The 17,887-nt window shown below is 43.8% G+C and overlaps 1 protein-coding gene across 2 annotated transcripts in view; it reads left to right on the top strand.

Moving 5' to 3' along the window:
• ARL6IP6 (ADP ribosylation factor like GTPase 6 interacting protein 6) overlaps window positions 1-7,309 on the top strand; it is a 126,724-nt gene extending 119,415 nt beyond the window's left edge. For both annotated transcript variants that reach the window (XM_063933531.1, XM_063933530.1), the window contains exon 5: window positions 5,569-7,309. In XM_063933531.1, the coding sequence (XP_063789601.1) occupies window positions 5,569-5,662 (94 nt within the window). In that variant the 3' untranslated portion in view covers window positions 5,663-7,309. The remainder of the gene's footprint in view (window positions 1-5,568) is intronic.
• Window positions 7,310-17,887: the final 10,578 nt, after the last annotated feature.

Raw genomic sequence — 17,887 nt, 5'->3', positions numbered from 1 at the left:
TGTAGACGCTCTGGTAACACCGTGGGTGTACCAGTCAGTGTATGTGTTCCCTCCTCTGCCTCTCATACCCAAAGTACTGAGATTGATAAGATGGAGAGGAGTAAGCACTATATATTAGTGGCTCCGGATTGGCCAAGAAGGACTTGGTAACCGGAACTTCAAGAGATGCTCACGGAGGATCCGTGGCCTCTACCTCTAAGAAGGGACCTGCTCCAGCAAGGACCCTGTCTGTTCCAAGACTTACCGCGGCTGTGTTTGACGGCATGGCGGTTGAACGCCGGATCCTGAAGGAAAAAAGGCATTCCGGATGAAGTCATCCCTATCCTGATCAAAGCCAGGAAGGATGTAACCGCAAAACATTATCACCGCATTTGGCGAAAATATGTTGCGTGGTGCGAGGCCAGTAAGGCCCGACGGAGGAAATTCAACTGGGTCGATTCCTACATTTCCTGCAAACAGGAGTGTCTATGGGCCTGAAATTGGGGTCCATTAAGGTTCAAATTTCGGCCTGTCAATTTTCTTCCAAAAAGAACTAGCTTCAGTCCCTGAAGTTCAGACGTTTGTAAAAGGGGTACTGCATATACAGCCTCCTTTTGTGCCTCCATTGGCACTTTGGGATCTCAATGTAGTTTTTGGGTTCCAAAAGTCACATTGGTTTGAACCACTTAAATCTGTGGAGTTAAGATATCTCACATGGAAAGTGGTCATGCTGTTGGCCCTGGCCTGGGCCAGGTGCGTGTCAGAATTGGCGGCTTTATCCTGTAAAAGCCCTTATCTGATTTTCCATTCGGACAGGGCGGAATTGAGGACTCGTCCTCAGTTTCTCCCTAAGGTGGTTTCAGCGTTTCACCTGAACCAACCTATTGTGGTGCCTGTGGCTACTAGGGACTTGGAGGACTCCAAGTTGCTAGACGTTGTCAGGGCCCTGAAAATATATGTTCCAGGACGGCTGGAGTCAGGAAAACTGACTCGCTGTTTATCCTGTATGCACCCAACAAGCTGGGTGCTCCTGCTTCTAAGCAGACTATTGCTCGTTGGATTTGTAGTACAATTCAGCTTGCACATTCTGTGGCAGGCCTGCCACAGCCAAAAATCTGTAAATGCCCACTCCACAAGGAAGGTGGGCTCATCTTGGGCGGCTGCCCGAGGGGTCTCGGCTTTACAACTTTGCCGAGCAGCTACTTGGTCAGGAGCAAATACGTTTGTAAAATTCTACAAAATTGATACCCTGGCTGAGGAGGACCTGGAGTTCTCTCATTTGGTGCTGCAGAGTCATCCGCACTCTCCCGCCCGTTTGGGAGCTATGGTATAATCCCCATGGTCCTTACGGAGTCCCCAGCATCCACTTAGGACGTTAGAGAAAATAAGAATTTACTTACCGATAATTCTATTTCTCGTAGTCCGTAGTGGATGCTGGGCGCCCATCCCAAGTGCGGATTGTCTGCAATACTGGTACATAGTTATTGTTACCAAAAAATCGGGTTATTGCTGTAGTGAGCCATCTTTTCTAGACGCTCCTCTATTATCATGCTGTTAACTGGGTTCAGATCACAAGTTGTACAGTGTGATTGGTGTGGCTGGTATGAGTCTTACCCGGGATTCAAAATCCTTCCTTATTGTGTACGCTCGTCCGGGCACAGTATCCTAACTGAGGCTTGGAGGAGGGTCATAGTGGTAGGAGCCAGTGCACACCAGATAGTCCTAAAGCTTTCTTTAGATGTGCCCAGTCTCCTGCGGAGCCGCTATTCCCCATGGTCCTTACGGAGTCCCCAGCATCCACTACGGACTACGAGAAATAGAATTATCGGTAAGTAAATTCTTATTTTTAAGAGTGCCCAGTCTCCTGCGGAGCCCGTCTATACCTCATGGTCCTTACGGAGTACCCAGCATCCACTAGGACGTCAGAGAAATGTGGATTCCCGGTGGCCTGTTCGGGCACCACTATGACAATGGTGATTTTCTGTGGTCTTTCCAAAGAAGTTTCTATACTGCGCACTTTGATATAGTGCTCTGCATCCTCCCAAACAGTGGGTCAGATGTATTAAGCCTGGAGAATGGATAAAGCAGTAATATGTGCAAGGTGATAACGCACCAGCCAGTCAGTTCCTGTCATTTTTGAAATCTGTAATAATTGGCTGGTGCATTATCACCTTGCACTTATCACTGCTTTATCACTTCTTCAGGCTTAATACGGGTGGTCTTCAGTATACCGGCGCCGGAATCCCGACAGCCGGCATAACCACAATTATTCTCCCTCGTGGGGGTCCACGACCCCCCTGGAGGGAGAATAAAATAGCATGGCGCGCTTAGCGCGCCACCGTGCCCGCAGCGAGCTCGCAAGGGGCTCATTTGCGCTCACCACACTGTCGGTATGCCGGCGGTCGGGCTCCCGGTGCCGGTATGCTGGTCGCCGGGAGCCCGACCGCCGGCATACCATACTACACCCCTTAATACATCTGCCCCATTGTTTATAGAAAAAGGAGCATACAAGAATGGTTGGAAATCTCTTCAGATGTTACCAGTTGCTGTTAAATATTTGCACGTATTTGAATCCCACTATGTGCATTTTATGTTTAGTTTCCCCCAATGAAGCTGTTTCATGGAGGGTAGAGAAAAGCTGTTAGCGACTGCAGTTTGGACACAGCGTAAGTGCAGGCTGCTGTGAGCCGATTACGTGTCGCACTCTGGGCAGTATTTCAGGATGTTATTGCAGCAAGGACTTGTACTCGCTGTGAGCCATGTTAGCATCCATTCTTAATTTGTTTTTGCAATCCATTGTCAAGCAATTATACAAAAAACTCCTGGAGTGCCAGCTTCTTGGCAGACGTTATGAGCCATTGGTTAAATGTTTGATCTGAGCCATGTAATGTTTTTAGCCCATCATCAGGTTTCTATAACTATCACCATGTGATTGGGTGATCGCTGATGTTTCTTGATTTAAATACTTTTATTTTTCTCAGGTTTCCCCATAATTGGCCAGTAAAAACAGTGATTGTTCTATTTGTAAACTGTTTTGAGATGAGAGAGAATGAATTCACAAGTATTTATGGATTTCATTACCTCTTCTTAGACTATAATCCTTGCAGGCAGGACATTTGGCTAAAGGTGCTTACACACTAGACGTCGTCTAGTGTTACCCCTGCCGGGTCGGGTGGTCGGCGGCCGGCCGTACACACTGAGCGATATGACCGTTCATATCGCTCAGTGACGTCACACAGCGGCCGGGCCTCGCAGGCAGCTCCTGGACAATATAGTCCAAATTGAACATGCATGCACCACCAACACAGAGGGTCGTTAACCACCTGCGGTGCCGCGCATCGGTCGTCATCGCTGGCATACACACTTGCCTAGAAAGTGAACAACGTTGCTTAGGAAGGGTGAATGTGAGCGACATCGTTCATTTTATCGGCAAGTGTGTATGCACCTTTAGGCTGAAATATATTACAAAATAATTGTCTCTCTTCTCTGTGATCCTCTGACCTGAATGATAATAAATGTGTATCGCACTGAGCCATAATAAATTATAGGATGGGAGTACTCTTCTTATCAGCACTGATTATACGTTTCTCTTACAATGAGACCGAACTATGTCAAAGGTCATCGGGAAGGACAAGTTGTGGGTGCCTAATAAATGTACAACATGGTGGAGATCCTAAGGCACCCCAACAGTCCAGGTTTTAGGTATATCCATGGCTCAGCACAGATGATTAAGTCAAATTGACTAAGGTGCTAATTAAGTCACCTGTGGCCAAGCATGGATAGATTTAAAATCAGGACCGTTGGGGTGTCTTGAGGACCGCGTTCGGGAACCTCTGTCCTAAGGGATGAATCCCACAAAATAATTATTATTGGAAAAGGTATATGAAGTCTTGTGATTAATACAGAGCAGTATACAGAACATCTTCTATGCACAAGCTTGCCTAACAACCACCCCAATTGACTATCCTACTGCATTTTCATATATATACGGGCGTTCCATTACATCAAACCCTATCACATCCAAAAGTGCTAGTGCGGTCTGCAAGCTGGGGAACGAAGAGATGTGCATCTTGATGTGTGTTCTAGAATATTATGTGTGAGCATTATGCAGAAAGGGAGTGGGATCTTATCCGTGACATTAAGAGGGGTTGTCAATCACGGCTCCCTTAAGGTGTGGGAAATGGGTCTGGAAATGCAGGAGAGAGGATTTGCTCCTGTATTCCAGGCACAATTATTAGTTGCTATGGAGATCTGGCATCTGTCTTGTTCAGACTTGATCTACATCATAAAGTGTCTTATGCTTAAATTTGCGTCTAAATGAAAGACTGGCACAACTGCTTTGTGAGTGAAATAGAAAGTTGATTTCTAAAAGTTACTTTCTGTCTAATACTATTGCTTCTATATGCAAATAATGTAGATTGGTGTTAAAAGGAATTAATTTGGGATAAGTATATGCCAGTGATACCAACCTCAGAACTATGTGCCCGATTCAGAGAGGGATGCAGGTACTGCGTCCTATGTAGATTTCCGATTATCGAGACTCTGCGACTGTGCAGCGTCCTTGCTCTATTCTACGGAGTTCCCCTGTGACACCTGCTTGATTGTCGAGCAGCGTCATTGAGGGGGTGGGGAGGGGGCAGACGGAGGGCTGCATTCCTAGAAACGGGTGCGTGATATCCCCGCAAGGGTCTGCATGTCACTACGCAGACTTCCTGGCCTTGCAGCCCCTGCTTCTGTTGGCCAGATGTGCAAACGGAGGCTTATTCAACTGACTTTCTGCGGGGAACATCGCATTCAATGGTCACGACGTTTGCTCCCAGCTTGCGACGCCAGTTGCAGTGCTGGGATCGCAGTTATGTGCAGGAGGCTTCTCTTCTACTGAGACATCGCCTACATGCCCCTCCTAGAGATTGGGCTGCTGCTTGCATTTAGCTTTGAACTTCAGTCTCTCTGAATCGGGCCCTAAATCAGCTGTTCCCAAACCTTTTAAGCCACGGCACCCTAAAGTGTCTGAGATTTTTTCGCGGCACCCCAAGGCCAAAGGTTTCTTATTAAGAAATTCAGAAAAAAATATTAAATTAAGTAAATTGCGTTAATATGTCATCCTTCGGTTCAGTTATGTGCTGAGGGACAGGATTCCTTGTGTCTGTCCAAATATTTCAGAATTGGAAGCCACAAGCACTTTTTTGGTCTATTATATTGATTATAAATAGTTAGAATTATTTCTGGACCACCAACCCAGGGCACCCCTGCAAGTACCCCAAGCACCCAGTTTGAGAACCTCTGCCCTAAGTTAATAGTACAAATTTGGTTGATTTTTAAAGTTCATATCAATGGACATTACACTCAACAAGTTTAATGTACGGTATATATAATTGTATAATAAATGATGTTAACATTCTATGTAACTGATCTCTTCATGCCTATTTGTTATGTATTAATTTACTTCTGCATGTCATTTATTCCTTTTAAGAAGCATTTTTAACTTGCTATTTTATATGCTGTATTTGTTTGCTATACTATGCATTGTATCTGTTTCTCACAGTGTCATGCTTAAAACTAATAATGTAATATTCTATTCCTTTTTAGGAGAATGACAGGCCATTCATTCCACATTGGCTACACCATGGCAATACTTAATGGCATTGTGGCGGCTCTCACTGTTCTCTGGTGCCTGCTCTGAATGTATATCACACTGTACTTTTCCTCTAGGATCCAGGATCCTGTACAGATCACGAACAACGTCGCCTTTAGAAGCCTGTACTTGGCATTTTAACAAGCAGACTCAAAAAAATGTTTCCATAGGATAATTTTTTATATCCATTATAAATATATTTCAGAGGCTTTTAAAATAATTTTGGTTTTATTATTTTATGTTGAGGCAGTCATATTTTTTTTCATTGTATTTGGTTGTCCAAGTTATTTTTGGGCCTACTTTTTTTTTTTACCTAACTGAAAATAGAAAGAAAAATGTTAAAAGCTTGTTTAAAGCACATGTTTAGAGCTTAGTCAACATGGGATAAAGTTATTATTCAGTATTCTTATTTCAGTAACCTGCATGGGAGCATAGTGTGTGGCTGCAAGGGATTGGATGTGTGGCTCTACAATTGCCATGCTGATTATTTTGTTTTACAAAGTTCATATAGGTTGATATTGTTAGGAAACTCATAGTTTCTATGCAGGATCAAATAGACCAATGAGTAGGGTGTTTGACTGAAATGCAGCAGGTTATAGGTTTGATTCCTGGGTATGGCAGTATATTAAAATGTGTTATTTAATAAAGGGTATTGTAATTAAATAACAGCGAGCTCTCAAGTTAAGTGCACAAATTTGGTATAAAGAGGATATGTGTCCAAATCCATTTTCTTGCACTGTTCTATAAATGTGTGTATATTATATCAATTTTGTCATGCCCCTTCCCCTTGTATTTGGTTGTCTAAAAGTTATTTTTGGGCCTACTTTTTTTTTTTTACCTAATTGAAAATAGAAAGAAAAATGTTAAAAGCTTGTTTAAAGCACATGTTTAGAGCTTAGTCAACATAGGATAAAGTTGTTATTCAGTATTCTTATTTCAGTAACCTGCATGGGAGCATCCATGCTACTCCATTAACAAAAAATAAATAAAAAATATATAATTATTCTAATTATACTTATATAAAATATAAGAATTCTATCCGTTTAATGCATTTTTAATGCAAACATTTCTGACCAATTTGTCCGGATCTCTTGGGTCATAGTAGTGGATTAAATATCCCACAAGATGACTACAGGGAAAAAGTCTTAAAATAATATTCAATAGTGGCAACATTTAAACAATAGTAATTCAAAATATATGTTTTATTATTGTAACAAAACTTTTTATTTGATGTTATTTTGATGTGTCCCATCCCACTTAAAGGGGTTGACCTACCATGTTAATGTACTGCCCTTTCTATTTATAAAATCAGGAGGAAAGAGAAAGCCCAGAATTGGGTAAGGGTATTCAAGTGTTGCATTTACATAAAAGGACAGTCCGACGTACATCTACATGCAGGAAAGGTGCATTACATAAGGGGTTTTGCCAGTAAGTAGACAACCACGTTAACAATTTAGATTTGTCATGTAGCCAAAAACTTTTGGAATGACCAAAAGATTTTTAAGAGCTTTTCCACAATTCTCAATTGAAAATGTTTGTATACTGATGTAAAATATTGGGAAATCTAATATTTATACCGCTTTTACAGTCTGTCTTTTAAGATGTAGTCATAGGGAGTAAAACAATAATAGTTTTTTAAAAATTTGTATAAATGTAAAAAAACTCTTTACTAGTAACAAGCATTTACAAAAAATACTTTTGTGCATTTTTCTATTTTTGCTAATCAGATGTACTTTTATGAACAGCAATTTTTATATTTTCTTTATTGTGTTTTGTTATACTTGTCTATATCTCCTGGTAATGACTTGTATTAAGTAAAAAAGGAAATATTTCTTTATTGTGTTTGTGTTATAGAATATATAGTTGTTTTTTTTCTAAAGATCTATTTTCCTTTAAAAATGAAAGTGTTTTGTTTGAAAAGACAAATACTTAAGAGGGCACTTGTTATTTTGCTGCGTCAGTCCGGTTACTGAGGGGCCCATTTATCTTTAATCGCATATTCAGTGCAATCTGGGCACGATATTAGCACCCAGGATCACATTGTAATATGTGAGTGTATCGGCCAGATGTATCATCCGGCACAGATGGGGCACAGGTGCTCCAAAAGGAGCCCATCCCTGCGAAATGGCGAATGTGGTGTGGGGCTGCTGCGCCTGCGTATTCCCCTCTGACCGCACATGCACAGTGGCCACTTCCGGGGAAGGTACCGGGGGGGACCCTCTGCCAGCTACAAATGCGGTGAGTAGCTCATAGGCTACCATGGGCTAATGCCATTTTCGGATGGCAGTAGCTGCGGGGGCCGATATGGGGAATTCTTAGAAACCTATGGGGGATGTGGCTGCTGGCAGGAATGGAGGGGGTCGTAGCAGGAGTTCACCCAACGTGCGAGATGTGGGACAAACTTTTTTTTTTTTTTTAAAGGGGCAGTCATTTGCAAGACATGGTTTTGCCTCACAGCACTGAGGTCATGGGTTCGATTCCCACCATGGCCCTAACTGTGCAGAGTTTGTATATTCTCCCCGTACTTGCGTGGGTTTCCTCCGGGTACACCGGTTTTCTCCCACAATCCAATAATATACAGGTAGGTTAATTGGTTCCCAACAAAAATTAACCCAACGTGAATGTGTGTGTGTACATGTGGTAGGGAATATAGATTGTAAACTCCACCGAGGCAGGGACTGATGTGAATGGCCAAATATTCTCTGTAAAGCGCTGCAGAATATGTGTGCGCTATATAAATAAATAATCTCGCATCCCGCACGTCTGGTGAACTTGGACTCCATTACATCCCGCCCCTGCTGCGGGCCCTTCTACATACATTCCAGGGATCCTTAACATTTTCCGCTAACCCCAGAAAATGGGTGATTTGGGGGAAAATAGCTGAAAATATTTTTTTATAAATGGGCCCACAAATGTGTTAATCAGTACTTGTGATCTGTATATTGTCAGAAAAAATAGAGATGATGGTTGTATGGAAAGGTCTGATGACATTAATGAGTATGGGTTTGGGCCCTTTTCAGTTGGAAAGTTCACAATAACAGTGCTATAACAAGAATTCACCCCTTTCACATTTTCCACATTTTATTTTGTTACATTATGGATTAGTAATGAGGTAAAAAAAAAATTTTTTATTAATTACAGATAAATAAAACCATTGCTTATATAGTTGTCAAGCCCCTTGATTTAATGTTGTGCACAAAAAGAAACAGAGAAGGATTGGACTTGAAGTGGCGCACTTAAACATTAAATTGATACATAAAATATAACTTTTATTAGAGTATATTTGTTAAAAAGACCTGTAGCTGTGAAATATTAAAACCAAAAACATATAAATTGACAAAACAAAGTGTGATATGTGTGAATAAAAACACAGACTGTGCTAACTGTGTAGTGCTACACATATATAATATATTATAGGTACTATGACCCTTGAATCAAATTATATGTGTTAGGCTGAGTGCCCAATGGCGCTTTGAAGTCACTGATCAGTTGTACTAGATAGGCTTACTGAGGGTACTATAAAGTGCAATATTCCAATAGAAAGCTCCCCTTCAGTTTGGGCGCTGTGACCCCTCACTTATGTGCAATCATATGCTTGTACAGCTATGAGTCAGTGTTTATCCTCACTAGTGATCTCAATGTAATTAGCTGTTCTCAATCAGTTCACAGCAGGTAATATCTGAAGTCAGTATCACTTTAAGTGAATAATCTGTTTGGGCGCTATGACCCCTCACTTATATGCATTCACATGCTTATACAGCTATGAATCCGTGTTTCTCCTCACTAGTGATCTCAATATAATTGACTGTTCTTAATCAATTTACGGCAGGTAATACCTGAAGTCAGTGTCACTTTAAGTGAATGATAATTGATGTTCACTTATATGCTTATACAGCTATAGATCAGTGCTTCTCCCCACTAGTGATCTCAATATAATTAGCTGTTCTCAGTAGAGATGAGCGCCTGAAATTTTTCGGGTTTTGTGTTTTGGTTTTGGGTTCGGTTCCACGGCCGTGTTTTGGGTTCGACCGCGTTTTGGCAAAACCTCACCGAATTTTTTTTGTCGGATTCGGGTGTGTTTTGGATTCGGGTGTTTTTTTCAAAAAACCCTAAAAAACAGCTTAAATCATAGAATTTGGGGGTCATTTTGATCCCATATTATTATTAACCTCAAAAACCATAATTTCCACTCATTTTCAGTCTATTCTGAATACCTCACACCTCACAATATTATTTTTAGTCCTAAAATTTGCACCGAGGTCGCTGGATGACTAAGCTAAGCGACCCTAGTGGCCGACACAAACACCTGGCCCATCTAGGAGTGGCACTGCAGTGTCACGCAGGATGTCCCTTCCAAAAAACCCTCCCCAAACAGCACATGACGCAAAGAAAAAAAGAGGCGCAATGAGGTAGCTGTGTGAGTAAGATTAGCGACCCTAGTGGCCGACACAAACACCGGGCCCATTTAGGAGTGGCACTGCAGTGTCACGCAGGATGTCCCTTCCAAAAAACCCTCCCCAAACAGCACATGACGCAAAGAAAAAAAGAGGCGCAATAAGGTAGCTGTGTGAGTAAGATTAGCGACCCTAGTGGCCGACACAAACACCGGGCCCATTTAGGAGTGGCACTGCAGTGTCACGCAGGATGTCCCTTCCAAAAAACCCTCCCCAAACAGCACATGACGCAAAGAAAAAAAGAGGCGCAATGAGGTAGCTGTGTGAGTAAGATTAGCGACCCTAGTGGCCGACACAAACACCGGGCCCATCTAGGAGTGGCACTGCAGTGTCACGCAGGATGGCCCTTCCAAAAAACCCTCCCCAAACAGCACATGACGCAAAGAAAAAAAGAGGCGCAATGAGGTAGCTGACTGTGTGAGTAAGATAAGCGACCCTAGTGGCCGACACAAACACCGGGCCCATTTAGGAGTGGCACTGCAGTGTCACGTAGGATGTCCCTTCCAAAAAACCCTCCCCAAACAGCACATGACGCAAAGAAAAAAAGAGGCGCAATGAGGTAGCTGACTGTGTGAGTAAGATAAGCGACCCTAGTGGCCGACACAAACACCGGGCCCATTTAGGAGTGGCACTGCAGTGTCACGCAGGATGTCCCTTCCAAAAAACCCTCCCCAAACAGCACATGACGCAAAGAAAAAAAGAGGCGCAATGAGGTAGCTGTGTGAGTAAGATTAGCGACCCTAGTGGCCGACACAAACACCGGGCCCATCTAGGAGTGGCACTGCAGTGTCACGTAGGATGTCCCTTCCAAAAAACCCTCCCCAAACAGCACATGACGCAAAGAAAAATAAAAGAAAAAAGAGGTGCAAGATGGAATTGTCCTTGGGCCCTCCCACCCACCCTTATGTTGTATAAACAAAACAGGACATGCACACTTTAACCAACCCATCATTTCAGTGACAGGGTCTGCCACACGACTGTGACTGATATGACGGGTTGGTTTGGACCCCCCCCAAAAAAGAAGCAATTAATCTCTCCTTGCACAAACTGGCTCTACAGAGGCAAGATGTCCACCTCATCATCATCCTCCGATATATCACCGTGTACATCCCCCTCCTCACAGATTATCAATTCGTCCCCACTGGAATCCACCATCTCAGCTCCCTGTGTACTTTGTGGAGGCAATTGCTGCTGGTCAATGTCTCCGCGGAGGAATTGATTATAATTCATTTTAATGAACATCATCTTCTCCACATTTTCTGGATGTAACCTCGTACGCCGATTGCTGACAAGGTGAGCGGCGGCACTAAACACTCTTTCGGAGTACACACTTGTGGGAGGGCAACTTAGGTAGAATAAAGCCAGTTTGTGCAAGGGCCTCCAAATTGCCTCTTTTTCCTGCCAGTATAAGTATGGACTGTGTGACGTGCCTACTTGGATGCGGTCACTCATATAATCCTCCACCATTCTTTCAATGGTGAGAGAATCATATGCAGTGACAGTAGACGACATGTCCGTAATCGTTGTCAGGTCCTTCAGTCCGGACCAGATGTCAGCATCAGCAGTCGCTCCAGACTGCCCTGCATCACCGCCAGCGGGTGGGCTCGGAATTCTGAGCCTTTTCCTCGCACCCCCAGTTGCGGGAGAATGTGAAGGAGGAGATGTTGACAGGTCGCGTTCCGCTTGACTTGACAATTTTCTCACCAGCAGGTCTTTCAACCCCAGCAGACTTGTGTCTGCCGGAAAGAGAGATCCAAGGTAGGCTTTAAATCTAGGATCGAGCATGGTGGCCAAAATGTAGTGCTCTGATTTCAACAGATTGACCACCCGTGAATCCTTGTTAAGCGAATTAAGGGCTCCATCCACAAGTCCCACATGCCTAGCGGAATCGCTCCGTGTTAGCTCCTCCTTCATTGTCTCCAGCTTCTTCTGCAAAAGCCTGATGAGGGGAATGACCTGACTCAGGCTGGCAGTGTCTGAACTGACTTCACGTGTGGCAAGTTCAAAGGGCAGCAGAACCTTGCACAACGTTGAAATCATTCTCCACTGCGCTTGAGACAGGTGCATTCCACCTCCTATATCGTGCTCAATTGTATAGGCTTGAATGGCCTTTTGCTGCTCCTCCAACCTCTGAAGCATATAGAGGGTTGAATTCCACCTCGTTACCACTTCTTGCTTCAGATGATGGCAGGGCAGGTTCAGTAGTTTTTGGTGGTGCTCCAGTCTTCTGTACGTGGTGCCTGTACGCCGAAAGTGTCCCGCAATTCTTCTGGCCACCGACAGCATCTCTTGCACGCCCCTGTCGTTTTTTAAATAATTCTGCACCACCAAATTCAAGGTATGTGCAAAACATGGGACGTGCTGGAATTTGCCCATATTTAATGCACACACAATATTGCTGGCGTTGTCCGATGCCACAAATCCACAGGAGAGTCCAATTGGGGTAAGCCATTCCGCGATGATCTTCCTCAGTTGCCGTAAGAGGTTTTCAGCTGTGTGCGTATTCTGGAAGGCGGTGATACAAAGCGTAGCCTGCCTAGGAAAGAGTTGGCGTTTGCGAGATGCTGCTACTGGTGCCGCCGCTGCTGTTCTTGCGGCGGGAGTCCATACATCTACCCAGTGGGCTGTCACAGTCATATAGTCCTGACCCTGCCCTGCTCCACTTGTCCACATGTCCGTGGTTAAGTGGGCATTGGGTACAGCTGCATTTTTTAGGACACTGGTGACTCTTTTTCTGAGGTCTGTGTAAATTTTCGGTATCGCCTGCCTAGAGAAATGGAACCTAGATGGTATTTGGTACCGGGGACACAGTACCTCCAACAAGTCTCTAGTTGGCTCTGCAGTAATGATGGATACCGGAACCACGTTTCTCACCACCCAGGATGCCAAGGCCTCAGTTATCCGCTTTGCAGTAGGATGACTGCTGTGATATTTCATCTTCCTCGCAAAGGACTGTTGGACAGTCAATTGCTTGGTGGAAGTAGTAAAAGTGGTCTTACGACTTCCCCTCTGGGATGACCATCGACTCCTAGCAGCAACAACAGCAGCGCCAGCAGCAGTAGGCGTTACACGCAAGGATGCATCGGAGGAATCCCAGGCAGGAGAGGACTCGTCAGAATTGCCAGTGACATGGCCTGCAGGACTATTGGCATTCCTGGGGAAGGAGGAAATTGACACTGAGGGAGTTGGTGGGGTGGTTTGCGTGAGCTTGGTTACAAGAGGAAGGGATTTACTGGTCAGTGGACTGCTTCCGCTGTCACCCAAAGTTTTTGAACTTGTCACTGACTTATTATGAATGCGTTGCAGGTGACGTATAAGGGAGGATGTTCCGAGGTGGTTAACGTCCTTACCCCTACTTATTACAGCTTGACAAAGGGAACACACGGCTTGACACCTGTTGTCCGCATTTCTGTTGAAATACCTCCACACCGAAGAGCTGATTTTTTTGGTATTTTCACCAGGCATGTCAACGGCCATATTCCTCCCACGGACAACAGGTGTCTCCCCGGGTGCCTGACTTAAACAAACCACCTCACCATCAGAATCCTCCTGGTCAATTTCCTCCCCAGCGCCAGCAACACCCATATCCTCCTCATCCTGGTGTACTTCAACACTGACATCTTCAATCTGACTATCAGGAACTGGACTGCGGGTGCTCCTTCCAGCACTTGCAGGGGGCGTGCAAATGGTGGAAGGCGCATGCTCTTCACGTCCAGTGTTGGGAAGGTCAGGCATCGCAACCGACACAATTGGACTCTCCTTGTGGATTTGGGATTTCGAAGAACGCACAGTTCTTTGCGGTGCTACTGCTTTTGCCAGCTTGAGTCTTTTCATTTTTCTAGCGAGAGGCTGAGTGCCTCCATCCTCATGTGAAGCTGAACCACTAGCCATGAACATAGGCCAGGGCCTCAGCCGTTCCTTGCCACTCCGTGTGGTAAATGGCATATTGGCAAGTTTACGGTTCTCCTCCGACAATTTTATTTTAGGTTTTGGAGTCCTTTTTTTACTGATATTTGGTGTTTTGGATTTGACATGCTCTGTACTATGACATTGGGCATCGGCCTTGGCAGACGACGTTGCTGGCATTTCATCGTCTCGGCCATGACTAGTGGCAGCAGCTTCAGCACGAGGTGGAAGTGGATCTTGATCTTTCCCTAATTTTGGAACCTCAACATTTTTGTTCTCCATATTTTAATTTTTAATAGGCACAACTAAAAGGCACCTCAGGTAAACAATGGAGATGGATGGATACTAGTATACAATTATGGACGGACTGCCGAGTGCCGACACAGGTAGCTACAGCCGTGAACTACCGTACTGTACTGTGTCTGCTGCTAATATAGACTGGTTGATAAAGAGATGTAGTAGTATGTATGTATAAAGAAGAAAGAAAAAAAAACCTCGGGTAGGTGGTATACAATTATGGACGGACTGCCGAGTGCCGACACAGAGGTAGCTACAGCCGTGAACTACCGTACTGTACTGTGTCTGCTGCTAATATAGACTGGTTGATAAAGAGATGTAGTAGTATGTATGTATAAAGAAGAAAGAAAAAAAAACCTCGGGTAGGTGGTATACAATTATGGACGGACTGCCGAGTGCCGACACAGAGGTAGCTACAGCCGTGAACTACCGTACTGTACTGTGTCTGCTGCTAATATAGACTGGTTGATAAAGAGATGTAGTAGTATGTATGTATAAAGAAGAAAGAAAAAAAAACCTCGGGTGGGTGGTATACAATTATGGACGGACTGCCGAGTGCCGACACAGAGGTAGCTACAGCCGTGAACTACCGTACTGTACTGTGTCTGCTGCTAATATAGACTGGTTGATAAAGAGATGTAGTAGTATGTATGTATAAAGAAGAAAGAAAAAAAAACCTCGGGTAGGTGGTATACAATTATGGACGGACTGCCGAGTGCCGACACAGAGGTAGCTACAGCCGTGAACTACCGTACTGTACTGTGTCTGCTGCTAATATAGACTGGTTGATAAAGAGATGTAGTAGTATGTATGTATAAAGAAGAAAGAAAAAAAAAACCTCGGGTAGGTGGTATACAATTATGGACGGACTGCCGAGTGCCGACACAGAGGTAGCTACAGCCGTGAACTACCGTACTGTACTGTGTCTGCTGCTAATATAGACTGGTTGATAAAGAGATGTAGTAGTATGTATGTATAAAGAAGAAAGAAAAAAAAAACACGGGTAGGTGGTATACAATTATGGACGGACTGCCGAGTGCCGACACAGAGGTAGCTACAGCCGTGGACTACCGTACTGTACTGTGTCTGCTGCTAATATAGACTGGTTGATAAAGAGATGTAGTAGTATGTATGTATAAAGAAGAAAGAAAAAAAAACCACGGGTAGGTGGTATACAATTATGGACGGACTGCCGAGTGCCGACACAGAGGTAGCTACAGCCGTGGACTACCGTACTGTACTGTGTCTGCTGCTAATATAGACTGGTTGATAAAGAGATGTAGTATGTATGTATAAAGAAGAAAGAAAAAAAAACCTCGGGTAGGTGGTATACAATTATGGACGGACTGCCGAGTGCCGACACAGAGGTAGCTACAGCCGTGAACTACCGTACTGTACTGTGTCTGCTGCTAATATAGACTGGTTGATAAAGAGATGTAGTAGTATGTATGTATAAAGAAGAAAGAAAAAAAAACCACCGGTAGGTGGTATACAATTATGGACGGACTGCCGAGTGCCGACACAGAGGTAGCTACAGCCGTGAACTACCGTACTGTACTGTGTCTGCTGCTAATATAGACTGGTTGATAAAGAGATGTAGTAGTATGTATGTATAAAGAAGAAAGAAAAAAAAACCACGGGTAGGTGGTATACAATTATGGATGGACTGCCGAGTGCCGACACAGAGGTAGCTACAGCCGTGAACTACCGTACTGTGTCTGCTGCGACTGGATGATAAATAATGATATAAAAAATATATATATATCACTTCTGCAGCCGGACAGGTATATATTATATAATGACGGACCTGCTGGACACTGTCTGTCAGCAGAATGAGTTTTTTATAGAATAAAAAAAAAAAACACAAGTGAAGTCACACGACGAGTGTTTAACTTTTTCAGGCAATCACAATATAGTATACTACTAACTATACTGGTGGTCAGTGTGGTCAGGTCACTGGTCAGTCACACTGGCAGTGGCACTCCTGCAGCAAAAGTGTGCACTGTTTAATTTTAATATAATATGTACTCCTGGCTCCTGCTATAACCTATAACTGGCACTGCAGTGCTCCCCAGTCTCCCCCACAATTATAAGCTGTGTGAGCTGAGCACAGTCAGATATATATACATAGATGATGCAGCACACTGGGCTGAGCAGTGCACACAGATATGGTATGTGACTGAGTCACTGTGTGTATCGTTTTTTTCAGGCAGAGAACGGATATATTAAATAAAACTGCACTGTCTGGTGGTCACTGTGGTCAGTCACTAGTAAACTCTGCACTCTCTACACTTCTACAGTACTCCTAAGCTCCAGTAAATCAGGTCAATCTCTCTCTCTCTTCTAATCTAAATGGAGAGGACGCCAGCCACGTCCTCTCCCTATCAATCTCAATGCACGTGTGAAAATGGCGGCGACGCGCGGCTCCTTATATAGAATCCGAGTCTCGCGAGAATCCGACAGCGTCATGATGACGTTCGGGTGCGCTCGGGTTAACCGAGCAAGGCGGGAGGATCCGAGTCTGCTCAGACCCGTGAAAAAAACCATGAAGTTCGGGCGGGTTCGGATTCAGAGAAACCGAACCCGCTCATCTCTAGTTCTCAGTCGATTTACAGCAGGTTATTAATAAAGTCAATATCACTTTAAGTGAGTAATCACAATGTTCATTAGTGATATTGTTAATGAGAGACACTGTAATGTCCAAAAGTGCATATAAACTGACAGTTTTCCACAATATTCACTACTATTATAGTGGAATATAGATCATAGCTGTAAGGCACAGGGTTTAGTGAGCTGTTTGAGTATTGCACTAATGCCGTACACTGGAACACTCCATCAGCTGTTAATAGCAGTATATCCTAACTAGCTGTTTTGTAATTATCAGCTGTGTGATGGAAACCTATATATCAAATAAACAGCATTTAACCTGAGTAGCACATAAACACTACTAGATAATTGTTCTATACTTGTAAAGTAACAAGCAGTGCTGTAGAGATGTCTCAGCTCCTACATTAAGCAGTGTATCTTAGTCTTGCTACAATGTTGCTAGTACATGCAGCTTGCTGAGTCATATGTGGTTAAATAATCCTCTCAGTGCAGGAAAGCTTGTGAGCTCCATCAGTGTCATGAGGCTTCACAATAGCCAGCTCAGCTTTAGTATAGATCTCGCTCTATTCCTAACACAATACATTTAGCACATTGTTATTATACACAGCAGCACAGTGTGACTCGCCGACACGTGTTTCACAGTTAAGTTTTTTCAGGGCTAACCAGAATGCCTCCAATAGCCCTAATTTAACAGTACAGATACACCAATCGCGGGGCAGATTCCCGGTCACATGACTGGGCCATCCAATCACGTCGCGTCTCCTGTTAATGGGATTTGGACTGTGCTCAGTCTAATCATGTGACACCTATTAACCTATCAGAGAGCCCACATTACGTGCACCAGAGATAGACATAATGTTAAATCTGTGTCTCTGATTCTGGGCTACGGTTCAAATCATCTGACTGGTTAGATCCAATGGAATCATAATAATAGGTTCCTGAGAGTAATATTAAAGGGATACTCTGTGTTTCCAGTATGAGAGATAAACTTGAATATGCTTAGTAAGTA

The sequence above is a fragment of the Pseudophryne corroboree genome, chromosome 7 (assembly GCF_028390025.1).
Source record: "Pseudophryne corroboree isolate aPseCor3 chromosome 7, aPseCor3.hap2, whole genome shotgun sequence".
In the NCBI taxonomy this organism is placed as follows: Eukaryota; Metazoa; Chordata; class Amphibia; order Anura; family Myobatrachidae; genus Pseudophryne; species Pseudophryne corroboree.
The sequence above is the reverse complement of the archived record's forward strand: the minus strand, read 5'-3'. Positions and strand labels throughout refer to the sequence as shown.